We start from the raw sequence: 26844 nt of genomic DNA on the forward strand, positions 1-26844 counted from the left end.
GAGAGAGAAAGACAGAGAGACAGAGAGAGATAGAGAGACAGAGAGACAGAGAGAGAGAGAAGAGAGAGAGAGAGAGAGAGAGAGAGAGATACCAAGACAGACAGAGAAAGAGACAGAGAAAGAGACAGAGACAGAGAGAGGGAAAGAAAGAGACAGAGAAAGAGAGAGAGATAGAGAGAGGGAAAGAAAGAGACAGAGAAAGAGAGAGACAGAGAGACAGAGAGAGAGAGACAGAGAGAGAGAGACAGAGAAAGACAAAGAGACAGAGAGACAGAAACAGAGACAGACACAGAGAGAGATTGAGACAGAGAGAGACAGAGACAGACAGACAGACAGAGAGAGAGACAGAGAGAGATAGAGAGAAAGAGAGAGAGGGACAGAGACAGAGACACACAGAGAGAGAGAATTCCTAGTCAAGGTCACAGGAACAGGAAACTGGAAAACTGAGGGTCCAAATACCAGAATGAACACTGAATCAATACCTCTTTATACCAGCAAGGGTTGTCAAGGGAGTTCAGTCCTGAGTCTCAAGTTTGGCATAGAGGGAGTGGGCAAATTCAGAAATGATGGGCCTTCTCCACCCCCTGGACCTCCCCAAAGGAGAGCTGACTCCTAATTCTCGTCTGTATCTTTCTTCCACATCACATACCCATATGGAGCCATATCAGCACATATATGCTAAGATGTGTTCACAATATAGGAACTTAAATACACATTGACACACAGAGATACACATAGATATTCATGTAAATACATATTTCTACACACAAAGAGACCTAGAAAGATGTTATCCATATTTCTGTACACAACTTTGAGGCAATATACAAATATGCAGACATCCATTCTGATACACATATACACAGGATATATAATATACACATAACATGCTAATGTAAATTAAGTAAGATGTATGAGGAAGAGTTAGCAAGTGTGGAAATAGTCTTCTTCAGAAATGTCAGAGAAATCCCGTGAATGAACTTTCTAGTCTTGGAAAAGGAAAAGGGCCAAAATGAAAGCCCTTTTGATTTTTTTTATTTAATTCAGAATGATTCAATTCAACTCAATTCAATTAAGCACCTACTATGTGCTAGGCATTGGGGATACAAAGTCCCTGCCCTGAAGCTCATAGGGATAAACCAGAAAGGGACCTCAGAAATCCATCTCTCTCATTTTACAGGTGAGGAAACTGAGGTCCAAGGGCTTGTCCAAGATTACACAAAAAGTAAATGAAAGAAGCATAATTCAAAGCCCCTGATTCTGAATCTGTTCTTCACCTTGCTCAATGATGCCTTCTCATGTAGTTTGCCTTCTACTGGACTTCCCAGACTTTCTGGAAAGATTAACAAGCATCTATTAAGCTCTTGCTGTTTGCCAGGCACTGTGCCAAACATTGGGGATCCTTTTCCTCCTTATCTCCACCTCCTGTTTTCCCTTCAAGCCACAGTTAAAATTCCACCTTCAACAAGAAAACTTTTCCAATTCCACTCAATACTAGTGCCATTCCCTTTGTCAATTCCTTCCAATTTATCCTGTATATAGCTCATTTATATGTAGTTGTTTATATCCCCCCCACCTCCCAGAAGATTGTGAGTTCCTTGAGAATAGTCACTGTCTTTTCCCTTTCTTTGCATCCCTTTCTGTGCTTAGTCCAATACCCAGCACATAGTAGGCATTTAATAATGACAATAAGGTAACATTTATGCTGCACTCACTATGTATCAGGCATTGTGCTAAGTACTTTATAATTAAGAAAAACAATAATAATAAACATTTTTATAAAGACCTATTATGTGCTAAGCACTTTGCAATTAACAACTAATATTTATATGATATCTACTATATGCTAAGCACATTACAATTAATAATAATAGCTAACATTTATATGATACCTACTATACTTTACAATTAATAACTAACATTTATATAACACCTACTATGTACTAAGCACTTTACAATTAATAATAATAGCTAATATTTATATGATACCTACTATACTTTACAATAATAACTAACATTTATATAACATCTACTATGTGCTAAGCACATTACAATTAATAATAGCTAACATTTATATAATACCTACTATGTGCTAAGCACTTTACAATTAATAATAATAGCTAATATTTAATAACATCTACTATGTGCTAAGCACATTACAATTAATAATAGCTAACATTTATATAATACCTACTATGTGCTAAGCACTTTACAATTAATAATAATAGCTAATATTTATATAATATTTACTATACAATTAATAACTAACATTTATATAACACCTATTATGTGCTAAGCACTTTACAATTAATAATAATAGTTAACATTTATATAACACCTACTATGTGCTAAGCATTTTGCAATTAATAATAGCTAACATTTATATAATACCTACTATGTGCTAAGCACTTTACAATTAATAATAGCTAACATTTATATAATACCTACTATACTTTACAATTAATAACATTTATATAACACCTACTATGTGCTAAGCACTTTACAATTAATAATAGCTAACACTTATATGATTCCTATTACCTGCTAAGCACTTTACAGTTAATAATAACTAACATTTATATAATACCTATTATGTGCTAAGCACTTTACAATTAATAATAGCTAACATTTATATAATACCTACTATGTGCTAAGCACTTTACAATTAATAATAATAGCTAACATTTATATAGTATTTACTATACAATTAATAACTAACATTTATATAACGCCTATTATGTGCTAAGCACCTTACAATTAATAATAATAGCTAACATTTATATAACACCTACTATGTGCTAAGCATTTTACAATTAATTATATAATACCTACTATGTGCTAAGCACTTTACAATTAATAATAGCTAACACTTATATGATTTCTATTACATGCTAAGCACTTTACAGTTAATAATAACTAACATTTATATAATACTTATTATGTGCTAAGCACTTTACAATTAATAATAGCTAACATTTATATGATACCTACTGTTTATGTATTATATATATGTGCTAAGCACTTTACAATTATTATTTCATTTGATCCTCACTATAACCCTGGGAGACAGATGCTATTATATCTCTATTTTACAAAAGAAAAAAGTGAGGCAAACAAGAGTTAAATAACTTGCCCAGGACTGCATAGCTAGTAAGTATGTGAGGTGTAATTTGAATTCAGATCTTGCAACAATCTGCTTATTGGGGATACAAAGAAAGGCAAAAACACAATTTCTACCTTTAAGAAGCTCATATTCTTATGTGGGAAACATGTAAATAACCATGTGCAGACATGCTATATACCCCAGCTTCTAAACTGAGGTTTAGTCACTGAATAGAGGTGTTGTGTGATTAGGATTGGTTATCAGTTAACGTTTGATTTGTATAATTTTATATACATTTTTGTTTTTCTTCCCAGGTTATTTTTACCTTTCTAATATATTTTATATACATATTTATACCTATTTTATATATGTATATACCCTGGATTACATAAAAATGTCTCAGACGAAAAGGCACCATGAGTGGAAAAAGTTTGAGAAGCCCTGCCGTAGACTAAGTAGAAATAGCAGGATCTCAAAAGGAAAGACACTGGCTTGGGAGGGAGAGGAGAGGGAAGAAAAAGGCCTCCTGCGGAGAATAGAACCTGATCTGAGTCTTAAAGCAAGCCAGGGAAGTGAAAAGGCAGAAGTGAGGAGACAGAGAATTCTAGGCTTTGGGGCCAGAAATAGTCAAGAGACAGGAGTGTCAGGTGTGAGGCAGAGGCAGCCAGGTGGGGTAGCCAGCTCATAGGGTGTGGAGGGGAGAGGGATATATAAGAAAATAGGAAAGGTGGGAGCTGCCAAGCAGCAGGTGCATGAGGGTACACAAGGTGTGAATCTGTGAATGTGCTGCACCTCTGGTTGTCCTCAGGCATGTGCATACACTTTTGTGCCCTTGGCTTTTAGACTCAAACTCTCTCCCCATCTTTTTTTGGCCATAAAAGGCTACTATTTTTTTTTAATCATGAGTGAAACCCAAGGGCTTCGTGTACATGTATTTGAAGGCATCAATTCACATAAATGCACTTAGGAATGCACGTGGGACAGCCAGAGAGATACCTTCAGACATATCCACAAATTACACAATTACAAAAGACAGCTTGGGACACATCTTGGATCGGAGGCCTTGCCTGAAAGACCCATATAACAGTCTCTGGCCCTTGATCCAGAGTCCAGGGCTTGAAAAGGGCAGAAAGAAGGGGAAGTTCTCTGCCCTGTCCTTCTGCACAAGTACTTCTTGGCACTCAAGGTGCCCAGGTCTCTCCTGTTCCACCCCTCACGCCAGCCCACACCCACCCAAGGTCCTCTGGGTCATAATTTAGAGGGAGGGATATATAGAAGATCATAACTGTTCCGGGTTACAGTTTGGGGAGGAGGGACCCTGGCTAAGAGATCACAGCAAGGAGTGAATATTCATGTGATGGGAAAAGAACGGTCTGATCTTGGCCCCTATAACTTGGTCCAGAGGTCCACTAAACAGAAGCCGACCATTCCAAACTATGGATGCGAGAAGGTTGTGTTAGGATACTGCCGAGACTGAAATGACCCTCCCCACGAATACAACCGCCTCTTCCCTTGGCCGTCGGTTCCCCTCCCTTACCTGGCGCTGGATCTGCTGCTCCAAGAGCGATCGCGAGTGGGTCTAGGAGGTTTTAAGGGGTCTGAGTCGGGAAGGGACTGCCCACTTTCTGTTATTTCGCACAGGGGCTAATCTGTCGGCATAGTCCGGAAATGGGTACAACAGCTGGAGGGGGGAAGGGGTACACCTGTGTCCCCGGGGAGAAGGGGCTAGCGAGGGACGTTCAATTGCTCAATCCAGGGGAAGGATCTGCAGGAAGGGGTCATAAAAAGGGGGAAGGGAAGAGAAAAGAGGGCTGTTAGACCCGTGAGGAGGAGAACTAAGGGAAAACACTTCGGGGGAAGAGAATGTAAGGTAGCTCTCCAACTGAAGTGGAGGGAGACAAGGAGGCCCGTAGGAAACTCCCAGATCATCCCTCCCCCGTGAAACTTGGGAAGACTGTGCCCCTCCCCGCTGTGCAAGAGCCCCCTGACCCACTCCGCCCGTCTGGCGCCCCCTCATGTGACAATCCCAGACAACTGCTCCCCCGGCACCAGCTGGCCCTGGCGCCCCCTCCTCCCTTTCCGTTTACAGCCCTCCTCCCCACCGCCCACCGCCCACTGCATCTCCCGCGGCCTCCGCAGCAGCTGAGACAGCTCTGACCACCAGGCTGGGGAGGTGGGAACAGCCAACCCCCTCTTTTACACACACACACATCAAGCTCTAATCCCTGGCAGGCCCAGAGGTTTTATTTTAAGGTCTGGGGAAGGAGACAGGCTGGCTGCAGCCTTCTCCGTTCCTCAGGGGGCCCTAGGAGTTGCCCCTCAAGAGTCCCTTGGTCTACTTCTGCTCTGGCTCCTTCTCATCACCTCCCTCTCACCCATCCACGGAGGGAAAGACAGAAAATTAACAAACATCAAAAGAATAAAGAATAATGTTTTTATTGAACACTGAACAGGTCCCTTATCAGTTATCGCGCAACCTGCAACGTCCTCCCCAAAAGAGAAAAAACTAGGGAATCTGCCCAGTACTGCCATACCCAAACAGTGGACAGGGAGCAAAAGGTTAAAAATAATCATTGATCTGTCCTTAAGGAAAGCCCCATCCTCCCCCCTCAAAAACAACAAAGTAAAGACAAAATAGATCGGCCCCGATAGCTACTGCTTTGGCTGAAAAACCATTTCATCAAGGAGTTTTACACCTGCTTAAGGCAGTGATCCGAAGATACCGTTATCTTTGCGTGGTCCCTGACATCTTGCATCCTAGACAGAATTGATTCTGAGATCCGAAGTTCTGAGGCTCTCATCATTGAAAAGGTCACTCATTCCAAAGGCTGGACACATTTGGAGTATTATGTTCACTTCTGCAGGGGAGTGGGGAAGGTGTTTCCATTTTAGGAAGGACCCTAAAAAATCTTAGACCATACTTAAAAAAGCTGACCGAGATGCTGAGGGACACCCCAGTCCAGACCATCTGAGGCTGGGCTGAAGAAACTGGAGAAACTGCAGATGAGAAGGTTCAGGGAGGATGTGATAACTATCTTCAAGAATTTGAAAAGCTGTCCCGTGGAAGAAGGAACAACCAGTAGAAGTTGTAGATGGGTAAGTTTAGCCTGAAAACCTTCCCAATGAAGAGGGCTGTCCCAAAGTGGAAGAAGTTATGTCTATCAGCAGGTAGCAGGATTCTCTTCACTTGATCATTGCCTTTCTTTCAAGGGGAGGTTCAATGACCACCTGTCAAGGCTGCTGTGGATTCCTTTGTGAGAATGGGCTGGGCTGGATGGCTGCTGAAGTGCCTTCACACTCTAAAATTCAGTGAAGGTTAAGACTGCCTACTAAGGCCCAGAGGAGCTCAGATGTGCACTGGTGGAGGAAAGACCCCATTTATGTCTTAGCACACTAAGGCTGGGGCTATAATTCCCACTTTATTATTCACCTTTCCAGCTTGAGAATCTCACTGCTTCTCTCTTCTTCTCCAACACCCTTCTTTTTTTTGGATGCCCATTTCCTTTTCTGAGCCCAATTATGGTTTTCATCTTGGGGCTCCCCGATTTTCTCCTTTCTGATTGGAAATGTAAGACTTCTTTAGTAGAGTTTTGCCATAACATGACACTTTGCCATTAAATGCCCCTCCTTGACATATGGGAAGGAAGTCTAACAATTCCTTTAATGGGAGGCTCTCGGTTCTTTAAAATAAGTCAGTGCCCTGCTTTGCCAATCTGAATTCCCTCATATTGAGTTGATTCAGAATGAGGGAAAATAGTATACACATATACAGAAACTTACCCATAAAAACAGAGATGGATGGGGGGAAGGAGTAGAGGGCAATCCAAGAAGCATGAGCTAGAGAAGGAAGAAAAGCCTCTCCCACAGACAGATAGGGGAATGCATTGGGATCTGGTCCCCAGGGCAATGAAAGAATAAAGCAAACCCAGAATTAGCTAGTTCAGATTTCAAGGTTGGACTCTTATGTAGTTGCATGTTCCAAATGTATCCTTGTCATCAAATCTACATGAAATGGAAGTCAGACTGCCAGATCTTATGGGCTTCCATTCCCCACCCTTTTGTGATAGTTCATTTCCCAGTGATGACCCTTCTCCCTTTTCCCTTTCCCTACTTCCTCTCCAACCCTTCCCTCAGGCTTGGCCTTGACTCAGAACAAGTGGCAGGCACGGGTACTGAGCAGAAACAGGAGTCCCAGGCAGATGGCTGGGGGTGCCCATGAAGACACTGGCTCCTTCAGCAACAGCAAGCTATAGACTGTACCTAGAGAAAGAAAAAATATTAAGGCAGAACTCATTATTTCAGCATTTGAAAAACTGGAAAACATACATTACTTAGGGAAAAAATGCTGAGAAACTGGAAAGGAGTCTGGAAGAAATTAGGCTTAGATCAATATCCTATGTTATATTCTACAATACATTCTAAGTGTATATACAACCTTAATATTAGAAATCATTCTATAAAAAATTAGAAGAGAAATGGGTCATATATTTCTCATAGCTATGGAGAGATATGCTCTTTTTTTTTAAATTATGTTTTTACACCTATCAGACTGGCTAAGATGACAAGAAAAGATAATGATGAATGTTGGAGGAGAGATGGAAAAACTGGGAGACTAATGCATTGTTGCTGGAATTGTGAACTGATCCAGTTCTGGAGAGCAATTTGGAACTATACCCAAAGGATTATTAAACTGTGTATACTCTTTGGTTCAGCAGTGTCACTACTGGGTCTGTTACCTCAAAGAGATCATAAAAAAGGAAAAGAATTCTATATGTACAAAAATGTTTTAAGCAGCTCTTTTTGTAGTGGCAAGGAACTGGAAATTGAATGGAGGCCCATCAATTGGGGAAGGGCTGAATAAATTATAGTATTTGAATGTAATGGAAAACTATTGTTTTGTAAGAAATGATGAGCACACTGATTTTAGAAAAACTTGGAAAGACTTACATGTATTGATGCTGAGTGAAGTGAGCAGAACCAAGAAAACATTATATCCAGTAACAGCAAGATTATGTGATGATCAACTATGATAAGACATGGCTCCTCTTAGCAATATATTGATCCAGATAATTTCAATAGACATGGGATAGAAAATGCCATCTGTATCCAGAGAGAGAACTATGGAAACTGAATGTGGGTTGAAGGATACTATTACCTTTTTTGTTTGTTTAGTCTGCACTTAGGATTTATTAGTTCTCTTTGTGGAGTTACAAAGCATTTTTCATCATAGGTCCTCTGGAATTGTCTTGAGTCATTGTTTTTATCAGAATAGCTAAGTCTTTCACACTTGGTCATCATAATATTATTGTATGGACTAGTCTCCTGATTCTGCTCACTCACTTTACATCAGTTCATGTAAGTTTTTACAGGTTTTTCTGAAGCCATCGTATTCATCATATTCATAGCATAATAGCACTCACATATCACAACCTCTTCAGCCATACCCTCAGTTTCCAATTCTTTGCCCCCACAAAAAGAGTTACTATAATTGTGTTTGTAAATTAGTCCTATTCCCTTTTCTCTGCTCTCTTTGGGATATAAACCTAATAGTGATATTGCTGGATATCAAAAGGTGACACACAAGTTTAAAATATCCAGCCCTCTGAAGATAGTTCCAAATTGTTCTCCAGAACGATTGTACCAGTTCATAACTAGAAGATGTATTCTTAAATAAAGAAAAGATAGAGGCAATTACAAAAGATAAAATAGACAATTTTGATTACTTGAAAGTAAAAAACTCTGTACAAAATAACATTAATACACCTAGAATAAGAAAGGAAATGGGAGAATGGGGAAAAAAATCTTTATACCAAATTTCTCTGAGAGGGGTTTGGCATCCAAGATATATAAATACTTAGTAGATATATACTGTATGTAAGACCAAAAGCCATTCCCAAATAAATGTGGTCAAAGAATGAAAAAAAAGAATTATAAACTATAAATTATAAATGATGAATATGAAAGTATTCTCTAAATCACCAATACTAGGAGAAATGAAAATCAAAACAATCCTGTGATTTCAACTAACACCCTACAAACTGGGAAAGATGACAAGAGATGGAAATAGTCAATGTTGGCGGGGTTGTGGGAAGATGAGCCCACTAGTGCATTGTTGATGGCACTATGAAAGAATATCCATTTTGTAAATTAATTTGAAATATTTCAAATAAAGTAATTAAAGTGTCCTTATTCTTTGAACCAGAAATTCTACTACTAGGCTTATATCCAAGGGGGATACTGATAAGAAGAAAGCCTTTGTATCTACTTTTTTCTCTATTTAAATCCAAAATCCCTACAATGCAGCACATTTTTGTGACAGCAAAAATAAAGTAAGTAGATGCCCATCAATTGAGGAATAGCTAAGCAAACTGTTGAACATAAATGCAATGGAATGTTACTGTGCCATAAGAAGTGACAAATACAATGAATACAGAGAAGCATGAGAAGAGCTCCATGAACTGATGCATAAAGAAGCAAACAAAGCTAGTGAGTACAATGTGGATGAAAAGAATAACACATACAAAAAAAAAAACCAAAATAGTGATGTAAATTTACTTTTACATCAGTGATGCAAAATTATAAAAAAAATTAAGCATAGCTTCGAAGCAGATATATTCCCACTCCACCTTTTTACAGAAGTAGGAGGACCATAGGTTTGATACATTATAAATATTTCCAGATTTTTTCAATATATTGATCAGTTTCGCTGATTTTTTCCTCTTCTTTTTCTTTTTTTTTTCTTTTTTTGTTCTTTAAATATATTATTGTATAGAATAGCTCTCTGGGAGGGAAAAAGGGAGAAGTGCTGAGGGCAACTTTGGTGAATAAAAGTCAGTCACCAAGCACCATGACAAGTATTTTTAATAAGAATTTGGTGTACAAAGAAAAGCCAAAATAACAGTCTCTGCCTTCAGGTACAGAAACAATAGTTCACATTTATAAATCATATTCATAATCTACTTAGAGTTTCATAACAGCTCAGGAAAGGAAGTAGTGAGACTACTGTTCCCATTTTATAGATAAAGAACCTAGTAGATTGGGAGAGATCTGCCTACAATCACATGATCTCTAAGAGACAGAGCCAAATCTTTGGATTCTCAGGCCAATGATCTTACCCTCCCACCAGAATTGCCTCTCTCAAGAACAGCATCAAAGAGGAAAACAGTTAAGAGGTGGAAGAGGAGTTAAGATGACTCTTCCCAAACCATTCCAAATTCCTTTAAATAACGACTCTAAACAAATTTTAGAGTGTCAGAATACACAAAAAGACAGAGTAGAACAATTTTCCAGTTGAAAACAACTTAGAAAGTCATCTTTCAAGAAATTATCAAGGAAAATTTTCCTGATATTCTAGAACAAAAAGGATAAAATAGAAATTGAAAGAATTCATCCATCACCTCCTGAAAAAGAACCCAAAATGAAAACTTCCAGGGACAAAATCAAATTCGAGAACTTTCAGGTCAAGGAATAAATATTTCAAGCATCCAGAAAGAAACAATTCAAATATAGTGGAACCAGGTCCAGGATACCACAAGATTTAGCAGCAGACCAGAGAGTTTGGAATATGATATTCTGGAGAGCAATGGAGCTAGACTTACAACCAAGAATCACCATCAGCAAAACTGAGTATAATCCTTCAGGGGAAAAGGTGGAAATTCAATGAAATAGAGGATTTTCAAGCATGAAAAGACCAGAGCTGAATAGAAAATTTGATTTACAAATACAGGACCCAGGAGAAGCATAAGGAGGTCATCAGGAAAATTATATCATAAGGGACTTAATAAAGTTTATCTGTTTATATTACTACATGGGAGAATGATACTTGTAACTCATTAGAACTGTTTCATTATTATGGCAGTTAGGAGTATATATAGACAGAGGGCACAGGTGTGAGTTGAGTATGAAGGGATAATATCTAAAAAAAAAAGCGGGGGGTGAGAAAGAAATGTACTGGGATAAAAGGAAAGAGAGAAGTGGAATGGTGCACATTATATTCCATAAAAGAGGCAAGAAAAAGCTTTTACAGTGGAAGGGAAGAGAAGGAACAGAGCGAGAGTGAGTGAACCTTACTCTCATCAGAATTAGCTCAAAGAAGAAATAACATACACACTCAAGATGGGTATAGAAAACTATCTTAATCTGCAGGAAAATAGGAAGGGAAGGGAACACAGGAAGTGGGAAGAGTGATAGAATAAAGGCATATTGTGGTAGGGAGTGGTCATCAGAAAAAATAAAAACTCTTGAGGAGGGACAGGATGAAAGGAGAGAGAGAATAAATAGGAGGAAATACAGTTAGCAATAGTACTTGTAAAAAGAATTTTGAAGCAAGTTTCTCTAATAAGGTCAAACATACATATTTTAGCATTTAAAATTTTTTTGAGTTCTGAATTATATCTCTCCCTCCTCCCTTTTCTCTGCCTATTGAGAACATTTTTTAAACATACAAAGAACCAAATTTGTAAATTTATAAAAAATTTACAAAAAATAAGTCATGTCCCAATTGATAAATGATCAAAAGATATTAATTATGCCCAAAGGACTATAAAATCATGCATATCCTTTGATTTAACAATACCACTATTAGGCATGAATCCCAAAAATAAGATTTAAAAAAGGAAAAGGACCTATATGTTTAAAAATAGTTATAGCAGCTCTTTTCCTCAAGAAAACAATTGGAAACTGAAGGGAAACCCATCAATTAGAGAATGGCAGAATAAATTGTATTATATGATTATGATGGAATATTATTGTTCAATGGGAAATAATGAGCAGAATGCTCTCAAAAAAACTGGAAAGTCCTTCATGAACCCAAGCAAAGTGAAATATACTGGATACAAAGTAACAGCAATGTTGTGGGATGATCAGCTGTGAATGGCTTTGCTATTCTCAGCAATACAATGATCCATGACTATTCTGAAGGACTTTTGATGAAAAATCCTATCCAAACCCAGAGAAAGAAATGATTATGTCTGATTACAACTTGAAGCATTCTCTCTCCCCTTCTTTTTAACTTTATTTTTCTTGAGGGATTTTTTTAGGGGGGAAGATCTCTATTTTCTTTCACAATATGACTTTTATGAATTATTTTGCATAACTTCACATATGTGCTTTCTTAATGGGGGTTAGGGTGAAAACAAGGAAAATAAGGATCTGGAATTCAAAGTTTTAAAAAAAAACAAGTATAAAGAAATTATTTTAAATCTAACCGGGAAAAATAAAAATATTTTTTAAAAGAGTCTGAGATGGGAAAAGGGTCAGTCACAAAAAGTTTCTGGTCAAACTATATGAACATAATTACAAAACACTTCACCTTTTTTGTTGTTTCTCATTTTTTCCTTTTTGATCTGATTTTTCTTGTGCAACATGATAATTGTGGAAATAAATGTAAGTGAATTATATATATTTTAACCTATATTGGATTATTTGCTGCCTGGGGATGGGGAGAGAGTGAGAAAATTTGGAACACAAGGTTTTGCAAGGGTGAATGTTGAAAACTATTTTCACATGAATTTTGAAAATAAAAAGCTATTATTAAAACATTTTTAAATAAATAAAAAATAAATTAAATTTTAAAAAATGTTCCTGGTCCTTCTCCCTCTTTAGTCAGGCAACAAGTAAAATACTCTTCTCCATGCATGAAAGTATGAGGATTGGAGGGAAGGAAGAGGAACTAGGAATGCCAAGAGACCTGGTCTGTGTCAGAGGAACTGATTTCCAACCTATGGATGCCTGCACTAAAAGATAAATGCAAACTATAGCACTGATATAATATTATTATTTGCCTTCTCAATAGGTAGAGAAAAGGGAGGAGGGAAAGTGATAATTCAGAACTCAAAAAATTTTAAATGCTAAAAATAAATAAAGGAATGTTGGGGGTGTCAAAAAAGATAAATGTAGCTGTGGTTGTAAATTGTATGAAGCCCAGCAACCTCAGCCTAGATCTGGGATTCTTTTCTTAATAATAACTTCTTAATTTTTATTTTTAAAAATAGTGGCTCTTTATTTTCAAAATACATGCAAAGATAGTTGTCAATATTGTCAACATTCACCCTTGCAAAACCTTGTGTTCCAAACTTTTCTCCCTCATTTCCCTCATGTCCTCTCCTAGACAGCAAGTAATCCAATATATGTTAAACATGTGCAATTCTTCTAAATATATTTCCACATTTATCATGCTGCACAAGAAACATCAAATCAAAAAGAAAAAATGAGAAAGAAAAAAACACAAGCAAACAACAACAAAGGTGGAAAAAATATGCTGTGATCCACATTCAGTCTTCATAGTTCTCCCTTTGGATATAGCTGGCTCTTTCCATCACAAGTCTATTGGAATTGGCCTGAATTACCTCATTGTTGAAAAGAGCAGAATAGATCATCACATAATCTTGTTGTTGTTGTGTACAATGTTCTCTTGATTCTACTCACTTCACTCAGCATCAGTTCATGGAAATCTCTGCAAGTCTTTCTGAAATCCTCCTGCTGATTGTTTCTTGTGAACAATAATATTCCACAACATTCATATCCCATAACTTATTCAACCATTCTCCAATTGATGGGCATCCACTCTGTTTCCAGTTCCTTGCCGCTACAAAAAGGGCTGCTATATACATGTGGCTCCTTTTCCCTTTTCTATGTAGATCTGGAATTTTTAATCATTCTTGCATCTTGACCCCTGGGACAGTCTGATGAAGCCTATGGACCCTTCTAAGAACAATCTTTAATTCATAAAATACATGGGATTACTAAGGATACTAGTTACCTCAAAGTACAGTTATCAGTTAAATAAACAAGTTCACAAACTCCAAGAACTTCTAACTTAAAACCAAGAGGGTTTAGAGTAGGAAAGATAGGAAAGGCCCTCCCAAGGCTAAGGGAAAACACACACACACACTTACATCCTTTTCCCAGGTTCTCAAAAAGGACACATTCATGACCATAGGGAGAAGAACAAAAGGGAGAAGAGGAAGACCCAGCCCCAAACAAACTTCAGCCCCGACCCCACTTACCCACAGAAAGCAGAAGGAGCAAAATGATGCTGATATCCTGTAGTAAAGGGGGTCCCAAGGCCAATAGGAGACCAGATACGAGTTCCACCCAGCCTATTATAACCAGAAGTTCTCCAGGATCTGGATTGAAGCCCATGCTCTTCAGTGGTAACACATGAGCAAGCTTTGCAGCCTGAGCCCTCTAGAAGAGACAAGGAATAAACAGCATTAATCAATGAGAATCTACTGAATGCTGGTTGCTAAGAGAGTTCTAGGAGCCCATCCATACAGCTTGCCAAGGATGGTATATTAAGGGATCAAAAGGAAAAAGTCTCCAAGTCTCTGTGTTCTGAATCTCTTTCTCAAATATGGAAATGGATTTTTTCTAAGGATAAGTGAATGAATGCAAATCACTGGGAATATGAATACAAAAAACAAGACAGTTCCTGGTCTCAAGAAGCTCACTTTCTAACTGGGAATCAAGGGGGAATCAGTTGCAAGTGAGATAATTTAAAGGTCTTGTAGATCTTAGGGTGCAATAGCAAAGCACATAGTTATTGACTTTTAAAAAAATCATTTCCACTGATAAAAATCATACTCATTTCTTAGACAAACATTTGACAGTACCAACAACTATTATTATTGTCTTTCCTCACATTTACTTAGAATTTTAAGGTTTACAAAATGCACTCCTATTGGTTTCTAAATTGGTCAGCTGCTTCTATTTAGAATCAGAGAATTTCAGACTTGGAAGAGGCCTCAAAGCAACTGTAGTTCAATTCATATCTGAGTAGGAATCCCTCTACCGTGTCTCTAATACAACGTCCAGCATCTGCTCCAACATCTCCAGTGACACTGGAGAAAAGCATTAGTGTCGAGGCAGCCTGTTCCACTGTTGGACAGTCCTGATTATATAAAAGTATCACCTTAACTGGAATTGATATTTCCCTTCCTCCTGAACTTGCCCCCTTTTCTTCTAATTTCGCCCTATGGAGTTGAGCGTAGCAATCAATCAACCAGTCAACAAATCAAGCACAGTACTGAGCAATGAAACTGAAAAACCAAGAAAATTGATAATGAAAATAAAAATAATGAAATGGTCTCTGCCTTCAAAGAGTTTACATTCTATCAGGAAAAACAAGTTGACTCTTACTACCATTACAATCTTTCTAATAGCTGAAGATCTTTATTATGTCCTCCCCTTCACTGAACTAAAACCCACAATTTTCCCCTATTCCTTTCTCATTCTTCTCTTCTCCAGAATAAACATCCCAGTTTAATCCATGGATTCTTATAGGGTAAATTCTTCAGGCATCTCCAAATTTCCCTTCTCTAGACAAATCTAACTTGTCAAAAGTCCCTCCTAAAACAGGACACTCAGAATTGAACACAATGTTTAAGATGCAGTCTGATCAGGGTAATGGACAGCAGGACTGTCATCTTGCTCATTCTGAACAACTTTGCCTCCAAATACAGCCAAAAACTCAGTAAGTCTATAGAATTAACTCTGGAGTCAGGGAGATCCAAGTCCAAATTCTTCCTCAGACACTTACCATGTGATCTTGGACAAGTCTTTTAATGCTGTTTGCCTCAGTTTCCTGTCAACTGTCAAATGATGATATTAATAACAACTCCCTCTCCAAGGGTTGTAGTGAAGATCAAATGTGATGATATTTGAAAAGTGCTTTAGCACTGCACTTGGCACACAGTAGGCACTAAAAAAATGCTAGCTATCATTATTAGTAAGCAAAGTTTCAATAAATCTGTAGAGCTAGTCTTGGACTTAAAGAGTTCAAGCCCCACTTTTGATTTATAAAGATTATGTGAATATAAACAATGAGTACCCTCCTAAATTGTAGACAGATTATAGCATTATTACTGATTTGAATTGGCTAAGGAGTTTTCTCTTTGGGAATTCCTTCCATCAAAGAAATCACAAATACAGGTAAATTTTTTTAAAATTTTAAAGTGATTTTTTTGACTATCATATTACCTTTTTGACTTATATTGAATTTATACATTTACTTAAAGCTTTAGGTCTTCTTCATATTCATTACCTAATTAAGCCAGATCTCTTCTACTCTACATTTGTTCAATTGACTTTTAAAAAAATATAAGTGCCACATTTTGTATTCCTATTAAATTTCATCTCATTAGTTCAAAGTCTATTTGGATCCCAATTCTACAATTCAATAAGTCACCTTTTCCATCAAGCTTCAGGGTATCTGTATATCCTTATCTACCATTGCTAGCTGCCTTGCCATTAGAGAATTCTTTCTAATTGGGTCTCCATTCAGCCTTTGAAATTGCCAAAGCAGAGAGCAGGTTGGTGTAATATGTAGTATCATTGGATACTGGCCAACATAGCATCAATGTACAAAATTTCATGATTATTACAGCTAATAATAAGTGCAATTTTAGGATTACAGCTAACATAATAGGATAAAGACTAAGGTTCTCAAAGCTCATTATAGACATCATCTCATTTGATTCACAAAAAACCCTGGGAGGTAGCTATTATTATCCCCATTTTATGATGAGAAAAACTGAGACAGATAGGAAGATAAGGAAACTGAGGCAGATAGAGATTTAAGTGACCTGCTCAGAATCACCCAGTTAATAAATATTTGATGCTGGATTTGAGGTCAGATCTTCCTAACTTCAAGTCCAGCACTCTATCCATTGTACCACCTAACTTCCCAGTATGAAATGGAGAAGGAGAAGAAAGAGGAGAAAGAGAAAGAGGAAAAGAAAAATAAGAAGAGAAGGAGGAAGAACAAGAGCAAAAGTAAGAAAAACAAGAACAAGAAGGATGAGAAGGAAGAGAAAGAGGAGAAAGAATTAGAAGAAGAAGAAGAAGAAGAAGAAGAAGAAGAAGAAGAAGAAGAAGAAGAAGACGAAAAAGAGCTAATATTTGTATACTTCTGTGTTCCAGGCAATGCACTAATTGCAATGATTTGTATTTGTTATCACATTTGATCCTCACAACAATCTGGCAGGGACTATTATTCTTCCATTTTACAAATAAGGAAACCGAAGAAAATAGAAGTCAAGTGATTAGCCCTTGACTGTACAACTAATGAATGTCTGAAGCTGGATCTGAACTCATCTCTTCTTTACTTCAGGCCTATCCCTCTAACCACCATACCATCTGGTTGACACTATCCAAAAAAAAATCACTTTGAACAGCCACAGGAGAATGCCATATACATTGTGGGACTACAGAATGAAAGGATCAAAAAGAATTTTAAGAGACCATCTTGTATAACCTCCCCATTCAATTCAATAAATATTAAACACCTACTAAGTACAAGGGGATGCAATGACAAAAATGACAGTCCCTGCCATCAAGGAGCTGATGTTCTGGGAGTAAAAGAGGAAAGCTGTCAGAGAAATAAATAAAAAATATGTGCAATGAATGCAAAATATTTGAGGGGAATAAAACAACTGGGAAAATCAGGAAAGTTCTCTCTTAAGGAGATGATACTTGAGCTAAGCCATGGAAAGAGCTAGTTTTTTTTTTTTAATTCTCAAGCATTTATTTTTCTCCCTTCCATATACTTCCCCCATTATTCAAATTCAAGGAAAAAGAAAAACTCTTGTAACAAATATACATAGTCAAACAAAACAAATCTCCACACTGACCATGTCCAACATATGTCTTATTCTGCATCTTGACTCTGAGTCCATCTGTCAGGAGGTGGGAAGTATCACTGATCCTCTGGAATTATGATCATTGTGTTCACCAAAGTTCTTTCAAAATTGTTCAATTTCTGTGGCTCCAGTGGCGCAATCGGTTAGCGTGCGGTACTTATACAAAATTGTTCAATTTCATAATGCTGATGTTACTATGTAAATTGTTCTGGTTCTGCCCATTTTATTCTTCATCAATTCATACAAAGTCTTCTCAAACTTCTCTGAAGCCATCTCTTTATTTCTTACAATCCAATCTAATTCTATTACATTCATATAGCACAATTTGTTCAGACATTTCTGAATTGATATTTTTGCCACCACAAAAGGGTTGCTATAAATATTTTTACATATATATCTTTCTCTTCTTTTTTAATCTTTTTGAATTATGGACTTTATACTTTATAGTAGCATTGCAGAAAGCTAGGTGGCTCAGTAAGTAAGAGTTAGATTTGGAGTCAGGAAGATATGAGTTCAAATCCAGCCTCAAGTACTTACTAGTTTTGTAACCCTAGGCAAATCACTTAACCACTTAGTCTTAGTTACCTAAAAAGGGATATTAGCCTATCTCCAAGATTTTTGTGAGAATCAAGTGAGATAATACATAAATACTTTGCAAAATTTAAAGCATTATAGAAGTGCTATTATCAAAAGGTATGCAAAATTCGGTAACTTTTGGGGAATAGTTCCTAATTCTCAGAATGGCACGACCAATTCATTTCTCTACCAATGATGTATTAATGTGCCTTTTTTTCCTAAAGTAATTCCAACATTTGTCATCTTCCTTTTTTTTGTCAATACTTTCAATCTGATGATGTGTTCCATTCCCAGAGAAAGAGATATAGATTTCCTTTACAGAGCTGGACAATGGAAGCATCCTGAAACTCCTGGGAAATAATTTCCTCTCGCCTATTACCCAGAAAATTTCATTAAACTTTGCCACATAAGAAAAACCTAATGGTATTCAAAACCTCTTCTTCATTGGAAGTTCAGCTAGAGAGAGATTAACTTCAACCTGGGGTTCATGGTCAATGGCTTCAGCATTGATTGATGACTGTCAGTTCAGAACTATGGCAGTTGTTCATCTCTCCAACATCATGTCCTTATATTAATCACTGTAGTTCCAACAGCACTGAGTAGTTGAGATGCATCAAAGGTCTTTGGCCTATAAATAGCATTCAGCACATTACAAAAGTACTTTGGATTATTATTATAAAGATAAAACTGAAATTCATCTGCCTTCTAATTGAACCCCCCCCCAAAAAAAATGCTGTATTTCTAAGTTTCTATTGTACTTTATTTTTGAATTAAACACTGCCTTCTTAGAGACAAGTGAACTATCCTTTTGGTAAACTGTGGGAGTCACATTTTTCTTTTAGCAACTTCTGAATTTTCCCATCATTTTTATTAAGCCAGTCTTGATGTTTACAAGTATTCTGGTCCAGATAACTAAATGCAATGCTGTATATCAAATCTTTGAAAGCTGCCCACTCCTTCTCTTCTCTACTGTTACCAAACAGAATGTGTTGGCTCTAATGTGTTGAATTAAGGCTTCTGATAACTGTCTTGTCTTGGGCGCCACAACTTTTGTTGACTGTGAATAATTAGATTGGAGAGGATAAGTCTATGGTCAGTCCAGCACTCTGCCACAAATCACTTTTGTACTTTTCACATCCTCTTTGTCTATTCTTATAATGACACAGTCTATTATATGCCTATGTTTGCTGCAAGACCACATCCACAAAGGTTTTTTGCATTTAGATAAAAGGGAGTGTAAGTTAGTGATGAGAAAATCATGAGATGCACAAGTCTTCTAATTCTATTTCTTCCAAGGATTCCCTACTATGTCTGGTCAGTGTTGACTGGCATTAAAGTCACCCAGAATTATAAGTTTGTATTCTTCCAGCACATTGATGATGAAAGACTCTGTCTTAATAAAATTTTTCTTTGACCTGATCAGGGTTCATTTTGGTGGGAGCATACCCAATGATGATAGCAGTTACACTGCCATGAGTTCATCATTTTTTCCTTTTTGAAGGCATACAAGTTTTTAGATTAATTTTGATTGCAAAACCTGCAGTTTCACACTATTCCCTAACACTATAACTACTATAGAAAAATGAGTATCCAATTTCATTAAGCTGGTCTTCATTTATCAGTCTCCTCTCACTCAGAACTGCTATTTGGACAAGATACCTACCTGAGTTCTCTCTCAGTAAGAACTATTTAACTTTCGCGTTTACTGAATTCCATAACTTAAGTCTGACCATAAATGGGCATACTTTCCATGTACTAAAGGTATGTGGAATTATCTTCACAAAATGTTTCTGCACCTGCTTCTTTGTCACTTGCCCATTGCCCATTGTGTCTGAGATAGATGAAAAAGGGTAAAATGAAATGAGTGATATCTTTGGACTCAGGCATAAATTGGGATTTAAGTGAGGTATAATTGCACAAGGCTGTCATGAAGTGGGAATCTTTATTACTTAAAACTTATTTATACTTTTAAGCAAATAAATTCTTGAATATGCCTGTTTCTTCTTGATCCCTTTTAGTCTTTTCTGTGCATTTTAAAAATAATACAAAAACTGTCTTTTCTCTTCCTTTTTTGAACAACCCTAGCTCTAGCCCTCTTCTTCCTCCTATCATCCCTGCTCCATTTAAAAAGAAGAAGGAAAAGGAATTCTTTATAACAATATGCATATTTAAGCAAAAGAAATTCCTATACTGGCTATGTCCAAAAATCTATGCCTCGTTCTGCACTTTGAGTTTATTATCTCTTCTTCAGGCCATGAGCAGTTGGTTTTTATCACTAGTCCTCTGGAATTCTGATTGGTCATCAGAGTTCTTAAGTCTGTCAAAGTTGTTTCTCTTTGACTATTGTTAATATTGTATAAATTGTTGTCCTAATTCTGCTTATTCCATGTCATTGTTTCATTCTCTGAAGCCATCCCTTTCAACATTTCTTATAATCACAATATTTCATTACATTCATATATCATCTCATTCAACTATCCTCAATTGATGAATTTCCATTTCTTTGCCACTATAAAAAAATCCATAAATATTTTGTAATATAGGCCCTTTCTCCTTTTTCTTTTTATCTTCTTGGAGCAAGAGCTTTGTTTATCACTGGGACAAAAAGGTTTATGCATAGCTTAGTAGTTTGTGGGGCAGAATTCCAAATTGTTCTACAGAATGACTGGACCAATTCACAGCTCCACTAACAATGCAATAATGTACCTATTTTCCCACAGATTCTCCAGTAATTGCCATTTGCCATTTTTGTCAACCTGATGGATAGAAACTCAAAGTTTTCATTAATGTTATAGAGCAATTTTTCCCCACTTGGTTGTTGATAGATTGGATTTCTTCATTTGAAAACTGCCTATTCTGTCTCTTCTTTGAATATTTAAAGGAGGATGGCTCTGCCTCAAAAGCTTAAACAGGGAAATTAAATGGTCTGCCTCCATTTCCTCATCTGTAAAATAAGGATAATAATAGCAGCTAGCTCTCAGGGTTATTGTGAAGATCAATTGAGATAAATTTGTGAAGTGCTTTACAAACTCTAAAGCTTTACATAAATGCCAGCTACTGCTGTAATCATTATGAATATCAACAAGGCAGCTATGAGGATGATGGAAGAGTGGATAGGTACGATGAAGGGAAAAAAAAATCAGGAGATAATTGCAATATTCCACATAGAAATGATGAGGGCATAAAACAGGGTAATTGGAGTGTTAGTGTGGAGGAAGGAATGGATGAGAGAGATGTGAAGATAGAATCTACAAAATTTTGAAATTCATCCATAGGAAGGGATAGGGACAGTATTGTTTAAAGGAGCATAAAGAGTTAAGAATGATATCTAGGTTGTGCATTTAAGTGAGTAGATTTGTATTATGCAGGAAGGAAAATGTCAGGAGGCGAGGCAGGTTCAGGAGAAATGTAGTGATTCTGTTTAGAACATACTGAGTTTAAGATACTTATGGGACATAGAGAAGGAGATGAGGGCTGGAGCTCAAGAGAGAGATAAAGACTGAATAGACTGGGGAGTTGTCTGCATTGATGTAAGAGCTAACACCATGAGAGCTGATGGGATAACCAAGAGACAAGACTTAGAAGAGAAGAAGACCCAGAAGAGAGCCCTGGAATATAGTCACACAACAGGGGCAAAAAGTAAATAATAATAATTCACAATAGTAATAATTTATAATATAAAGCTTGAAAGTTTGTTAATCAATGATCTCATTTCAGTCTTCACAACAACCCTGTGAAGTAACTCCTACAAGTCTCATTACCTCCATTTTACAGTTGTGGAACCTGAAGCTTAGAGAGATGTTAAATATCATAGGTGGGTTATGAACTAAGTTCTTCTAACCTCAGGTTCACCATGATAGTCATCTTGCCTCTCCAGAAAACAAAATACCAAGAAATATAGAATAAATTCAAGAAGGAAAGAATCCTAATAGATGGAAAAAAAATAAAAGAAAAATGAATTCCCCAAAGAGCTTATATTAAACAGAGGTTCTCAAACGTTTTGGTCTCAGAATCCTTTCATGCTCTTAAAAATTTGTTGAGGACACTTCAATGAGCTTTTATTTATATAGCTTATATGTACATATTTACCATATTAAAAATCCATCATATGAGGTATTTACTATGTGAAAAATAAAATATCTTGCTATTAGGAAAATAATTTGGCTTTCATGAACCTCCCAAGAGGATATTGAGAATCCCTCCTAGCATCCCTTTTCCGTACTTTAAGAACACTGTATTAAAGTTATTTCTAAGTTTCCTTCCATCTATGATAACCCAAGATTCTATTCCAAGGACATTGGCGGAGCTAGTGGCTAGAACCCAGTTCTCTTGACGTGGAATGCATGCAAATGATCTTAGACAGGGCTGCCATAAGTATTGGCTAATAAATCCTAGATAGAGGATGAGGATACGTCATCAGATTTGGGGTAGAATAGGTTAAAAGTAATGTTCTTATATGTTCTTAACTCTCGCATTCCCCACATCACTGGCCCCTGCTAAGAAATTTAGGTCTTTTCCCAAACACAGAAAGACCCCAGGAACTCTCCTGAGCTGGCACCTGATACTGATGCAGGAGACGCCATGAAGAGATGGAGTCTAAGGACCATTTCTCTGCCACTCCCACTAAACCCCTCTTTCTTCTGCTAAGAGACCCTGACCCATCTTGTCTAAACTTTGCCGCCTACACGGCCTGTCCTGGACTATCCTTAGTCCTGCCAGCTCCTCCACACTTCCTGAACGGCCCAGCTACCACATCCTCTCCTAAATCAAGCCAGGGAAGGGAGATCAAGGCCCAGGTGATTACCCAGCAAGGGGAGGGAAAGGCAATCTCTATCTTCCCTCCCCAAACTTCCCACCAGGGAACACCTTCTTCCCAATGAATAATCTTCCCCAAAGTTTTTGAAGACGAGGGGAACAAATCCTCCCTTCTGTGAGGAGTCCCATGGAAGCAGTTCAAGCAGGAAGCCAAGAAGCCTGGGTTCTAACCCGGGAGGCACTGAGAAACGAAGGAAATTACCCATTACCCGCACCTCTCAAATGTGGATTAATAACTCCTATTCCACAGAGGTGTTATGAGGCTCATAAATACACCCTAGAAGTTATGTAAAGGGCTACGCAGAAGCAGGGAGTAATCATCAGCATCAAAGAGCTTAAACAGAGCTGGGACTCTGAAAAAGGAGAGAGGGCCGTTCTCATTTAAAGTGTGGGATCTTCTATCGTGTAAATCAGCAAGAGGACCACAAGGAACTCCCCCGCCCCCCCACCAGCAAGGGGCTTGAGGGAATTCGCTGCAGAATTTATTAAAGGTTTAAGGCAGGCACTGGGATAGATACAAAGATCCTTTAGATTGCCGGGTCTTGCCCTCAAGGTTCTTACTACAGAGTCTACCAGGGTGAGGAGAAGGTTGGAAGAACAACATGGTCACAGATAAAATTGACTCAAAATATAGAGAAAAACTCTCAAGTGAGGGGAAACAAAGGCCTCCTGTAAGAGATGGCTGAGCTAAGTCTCCGAGGGAATTAAGAGATTTTAGTAGGAATGTGAGCTGACAGAATGGGGTAGGGGGGAGAAGGGGAGACAGCCCTTCAAAGGCAAGCAATAGGGGGACTACCTAAAAGGTTGGGGGAGGAGCACCACAAAGTTCCCTCTGCCTCCCAGCTGAGGGGTCCTGCACAAGAAGGGAAAGAACAGAGATTATCACCCTTTTCTTTCCGTCAAGCACCCCCCCACCCCCCAGGAAGCCTGTCATTTGTACAAATCTGCCCCACGCTGCTCGGGCCTGCCTTTAATACCCCTGGGCCTCCACCGAGTGAGGAGTGGGGAGCTGTCGCGGAGCGAGCCCCCTCCCAACTCAGCGTCAGGATGGAGCCCCGTTTGAAAATGAATAACGCCCGCACTTGTATAGCTACAATCAGGGCGGCGGAGGGCTTTCCCAGCACTGTCCCTCCCGACCCTTACAGCAGCCCTTCCTTCCCCCGGGTTACAAGGTGAGGGGAGAGCTGAGACGTGCCGGGGTCACTCCGCCAGCGTCACATTTGAACCCAGAGCTTCCCGACTGGCCTGCCCACTGCGCCATCGGCTCCCTAGCTCTAGAACTTCTGCCGCGCCCGACACTCTCGGGTTCGATGAGCTTGCGAGAGTACAGAACGTTCTCTCGAAGTAATAGGACCTGAAATTAAAAATCCCGGCTCTATTGTGACCTCAGGCGGGATGTCACTGAGCCTCTGTTCCCTCATCTGTAAAGTGAGGGGGATGCTCTCCGGGGCGCCCCCACGGGTCTGTGAGCCTGCGATTCCTCCTCTCCGAGCGATCGCTCGCATCCAAGTAATTGAATGGCCGGGCGCCCCAGTGGCCCCGCTCGGACCCCACACCCCAGCCTGGCTCATTTTCCCCGCCGGAGTGGCCAAAGCGTCCGGGGGCGCAGGCCCGGGGAGCCCAGGGGGAGGAACGGGGGACGGGAGAGTAACCCCCCCCCCCCGGGCGCGGCGCGGCGCGGAGCAGCCGAGCCCAAGCCCCGAGCTCCGTGGGCGCGCGCGCGCGCACCGCCCCGGCCCCCGCCCGCCGCTCACCATCTGCACGTACGCCTGGCCCGGGACGCGACACTCCGAGAGCTTGACCGCCCCCGTGAGCATGAAGAAGAGCCCCAGCAGCAAGCGCAGAACCGCGAACACTAGCATCGTGGTCTCGCGCGCCGTCCTGGGGCGACCCGAGGGGAGGGAGCGATCCCAGGCCAGCTGGGACGCTATCCACTCCAACCCTGCCTTTAAACTATCCCACAACCCCATGCCTACCCCCAACCCCACCCCCACCCCTGCCCCCACCCTACCCCTACCCCCTACTTCTCACCCCCCACCCCACGGCCCCGCCTCCCCGCAAGGGCCCCGCCCTCCGCTTTCCTTTCTGGCGCGGGCACTCGGGACCGTCACAGACTCCTCTCTAATTTCCCTGGCCCTAACTGAGGAAGAGGATGGAAGAGGAAGCAAAGAGGTCCCTCTCCGCCCCCGTTTCCCCGGGCGCTCAGGGGCCGGGAGTGGGCCCAGAGACTCCCGGCTTCCAGACCGGTGTCCAGCCGTGCCCTCCACGGAGAGAAGCAGGCAGCCCTGGCCCGGGTCCTGAGCCGGCACACACACAGCTCAGCCAGAGACCCCGAAATGTCGAGTGAAGCGAGAACTTGCTGGGATCGAGGAGATGCAGGCCTGGGTGTGACCTCGGGCCAGTCGCCTCCCCGCCCGCTCGGTCTCCTCGCCAGTAAAGTGCCCCCAATGATTTCTAAGTCTCCGAGGGAATTAAGAGATTTTAGTAGGAATGTGAGCTGACAGAATGGGGTAGGGGGGAGAAGGGGAGACAGCCCTTCAAAGGCAAGCAATAGGGGGACTACCCAAAAGGTTGGGGGAGGAGCACCACAAAGTTCCCTCTGCCTCCCAGCTGAGGGGTCCTGCACAAGAAGGGAAAGAACAGAGATTATCACCCTTTTCTTTCCGTCAAGCACCCCCCCACCCCCCAGGAAGCCTGTCATTTGTACAAATCTGCCCCACGCTGCTCGGGCCTGCCTTTAATACCGAGTGAGGAGTGGGGAGCTGTCGCGGAGCGAGCTCCCTCCCAACTCAGCGTCAGGATGGAGCCCCGTTTGAAAATGAATAACGCCCGCACTTGTATAGCTACAATCAGGGCGGCGGAGGGCTTTCCCAGCACTGTCCCTCCCGACCCTTACAGCAGCCCTTCCTTCCCCCCGGGTTACAAGGTGAGGGGAGAGCTGAGACGTGCCCGGGGTCACTCCGCCAGCGTCACATTTGAACCCAGAGCTTCCCGACTGGCCTGCCCACTGCGCCATCGGCTCCCTAGCTCTAGAACTTCTGCCGCGCCCGACACTCTCGGGTTCGATGAGCTTGCGAGAGTACAGAACGTTCTCTCGAAGTAATAGGACCTGAAATTAAAAATCCCGGCTCTATTGTGACCTCAGGCGGGATGTCACTGAGCCTCTGTTCCCTCATCTGTAAAGTGAGGGGGATGCTCTCCGGGGCGCCCCCACGGGTCTGTGAGCCTGCGATTCCTCCTCTCCGAGCGATCGCTCGCATCCAAGTAATTGAATGGCCGGGCGCCCCAGTGGCCCCGCTCGGACCCCACACCCCAGCCTGGCTCATTTTCCCCGCCGGAGTGGCCAAAGCGTCCGGGGGGCGCAGGCCCGGGGAGCCCAGGGGGAGGAACGGGGGACGGGAGAGTAACCCCCCCCCCCGGCCAAGCCCCGAGCTCCGTGGGCGCGCGCGCGCGCACCGCCCCGGCCCCCGCCCGCCGCTCACCATCTGCACGTACGCCTGGCCCGGGACGCGACACTCCGAGAGCTTGACCGCCCCCGTGAGCATGAAGAAGAGCCCCAGCAGCAAGCGCAGAACCGCGAACACTAGCATCGTGGTCTCGCGCGCCGTCCTGGGGCGACCCGAGGGGAGGGAGCGATCCCAGGCCAGCTGGGACGCTATCCACTCCAACCCTGCCTTTAAACTATCCCACAACCCCATGCCTACCCCCAACCCC

General features: G+C 40.4%; 1 protein-coding gene across 2 annotated transcripts; it reads right to left on the minus strand.

Annotated features, from left to right (window-relative positions):
• Nucleotides 1-5520: 5520 nt before the first annotated feature.
• On the minus strand, nucleotides 5521-26844 carry TMEM35B (transmembrane protein 35B). Of its 2 annotated transcripts, none has more exons than XM_051987650.1 (3): nucleotides 26613-26844; nucleotides 14107-14287; nucleotides 5521-7360 (listed from the first exon to the last, which is right to left on the minus strand). In XM_051987650.1, exons 1-3 carry the CDS (start codon nucleotides 26826-26828, stop codon nucleotides 7248-7250), a joined length of 510 nt encoding a protein of 169 aa, XP_051843610.1. In that variant the 5' UTR covers nucleotides 26829-26844; the 3' UTR covers nucleotides 5521-7247. The 2 variants fall into 2 exon arrangements, with proteins under 2 accessions (XP_051843610.1, XP_051843609.1); XM_051987649.1 differs by lacking the exon at nucleotides 26613-26844 and adding an exon at nucleotides 24885-25115.

The sequence above is a fragment of the Antechinus flavipes genome, chromosome 3 (genome assembly GCF_016432865.1).
Source record: "Antechinus flavipes isolate AdamAnt ecotype Samford, QLD, Australia chromosome 3, AdamAnt_v2, whole genome shotgun sequence".
NCBI classification, from domain to species: domain Eukaryota; kingdom Metazoa; phylum Chordata; class Mammalia; order Dasyuromorphia; family Dasyuridae; genus Antechinus; species Antechinus flavipes.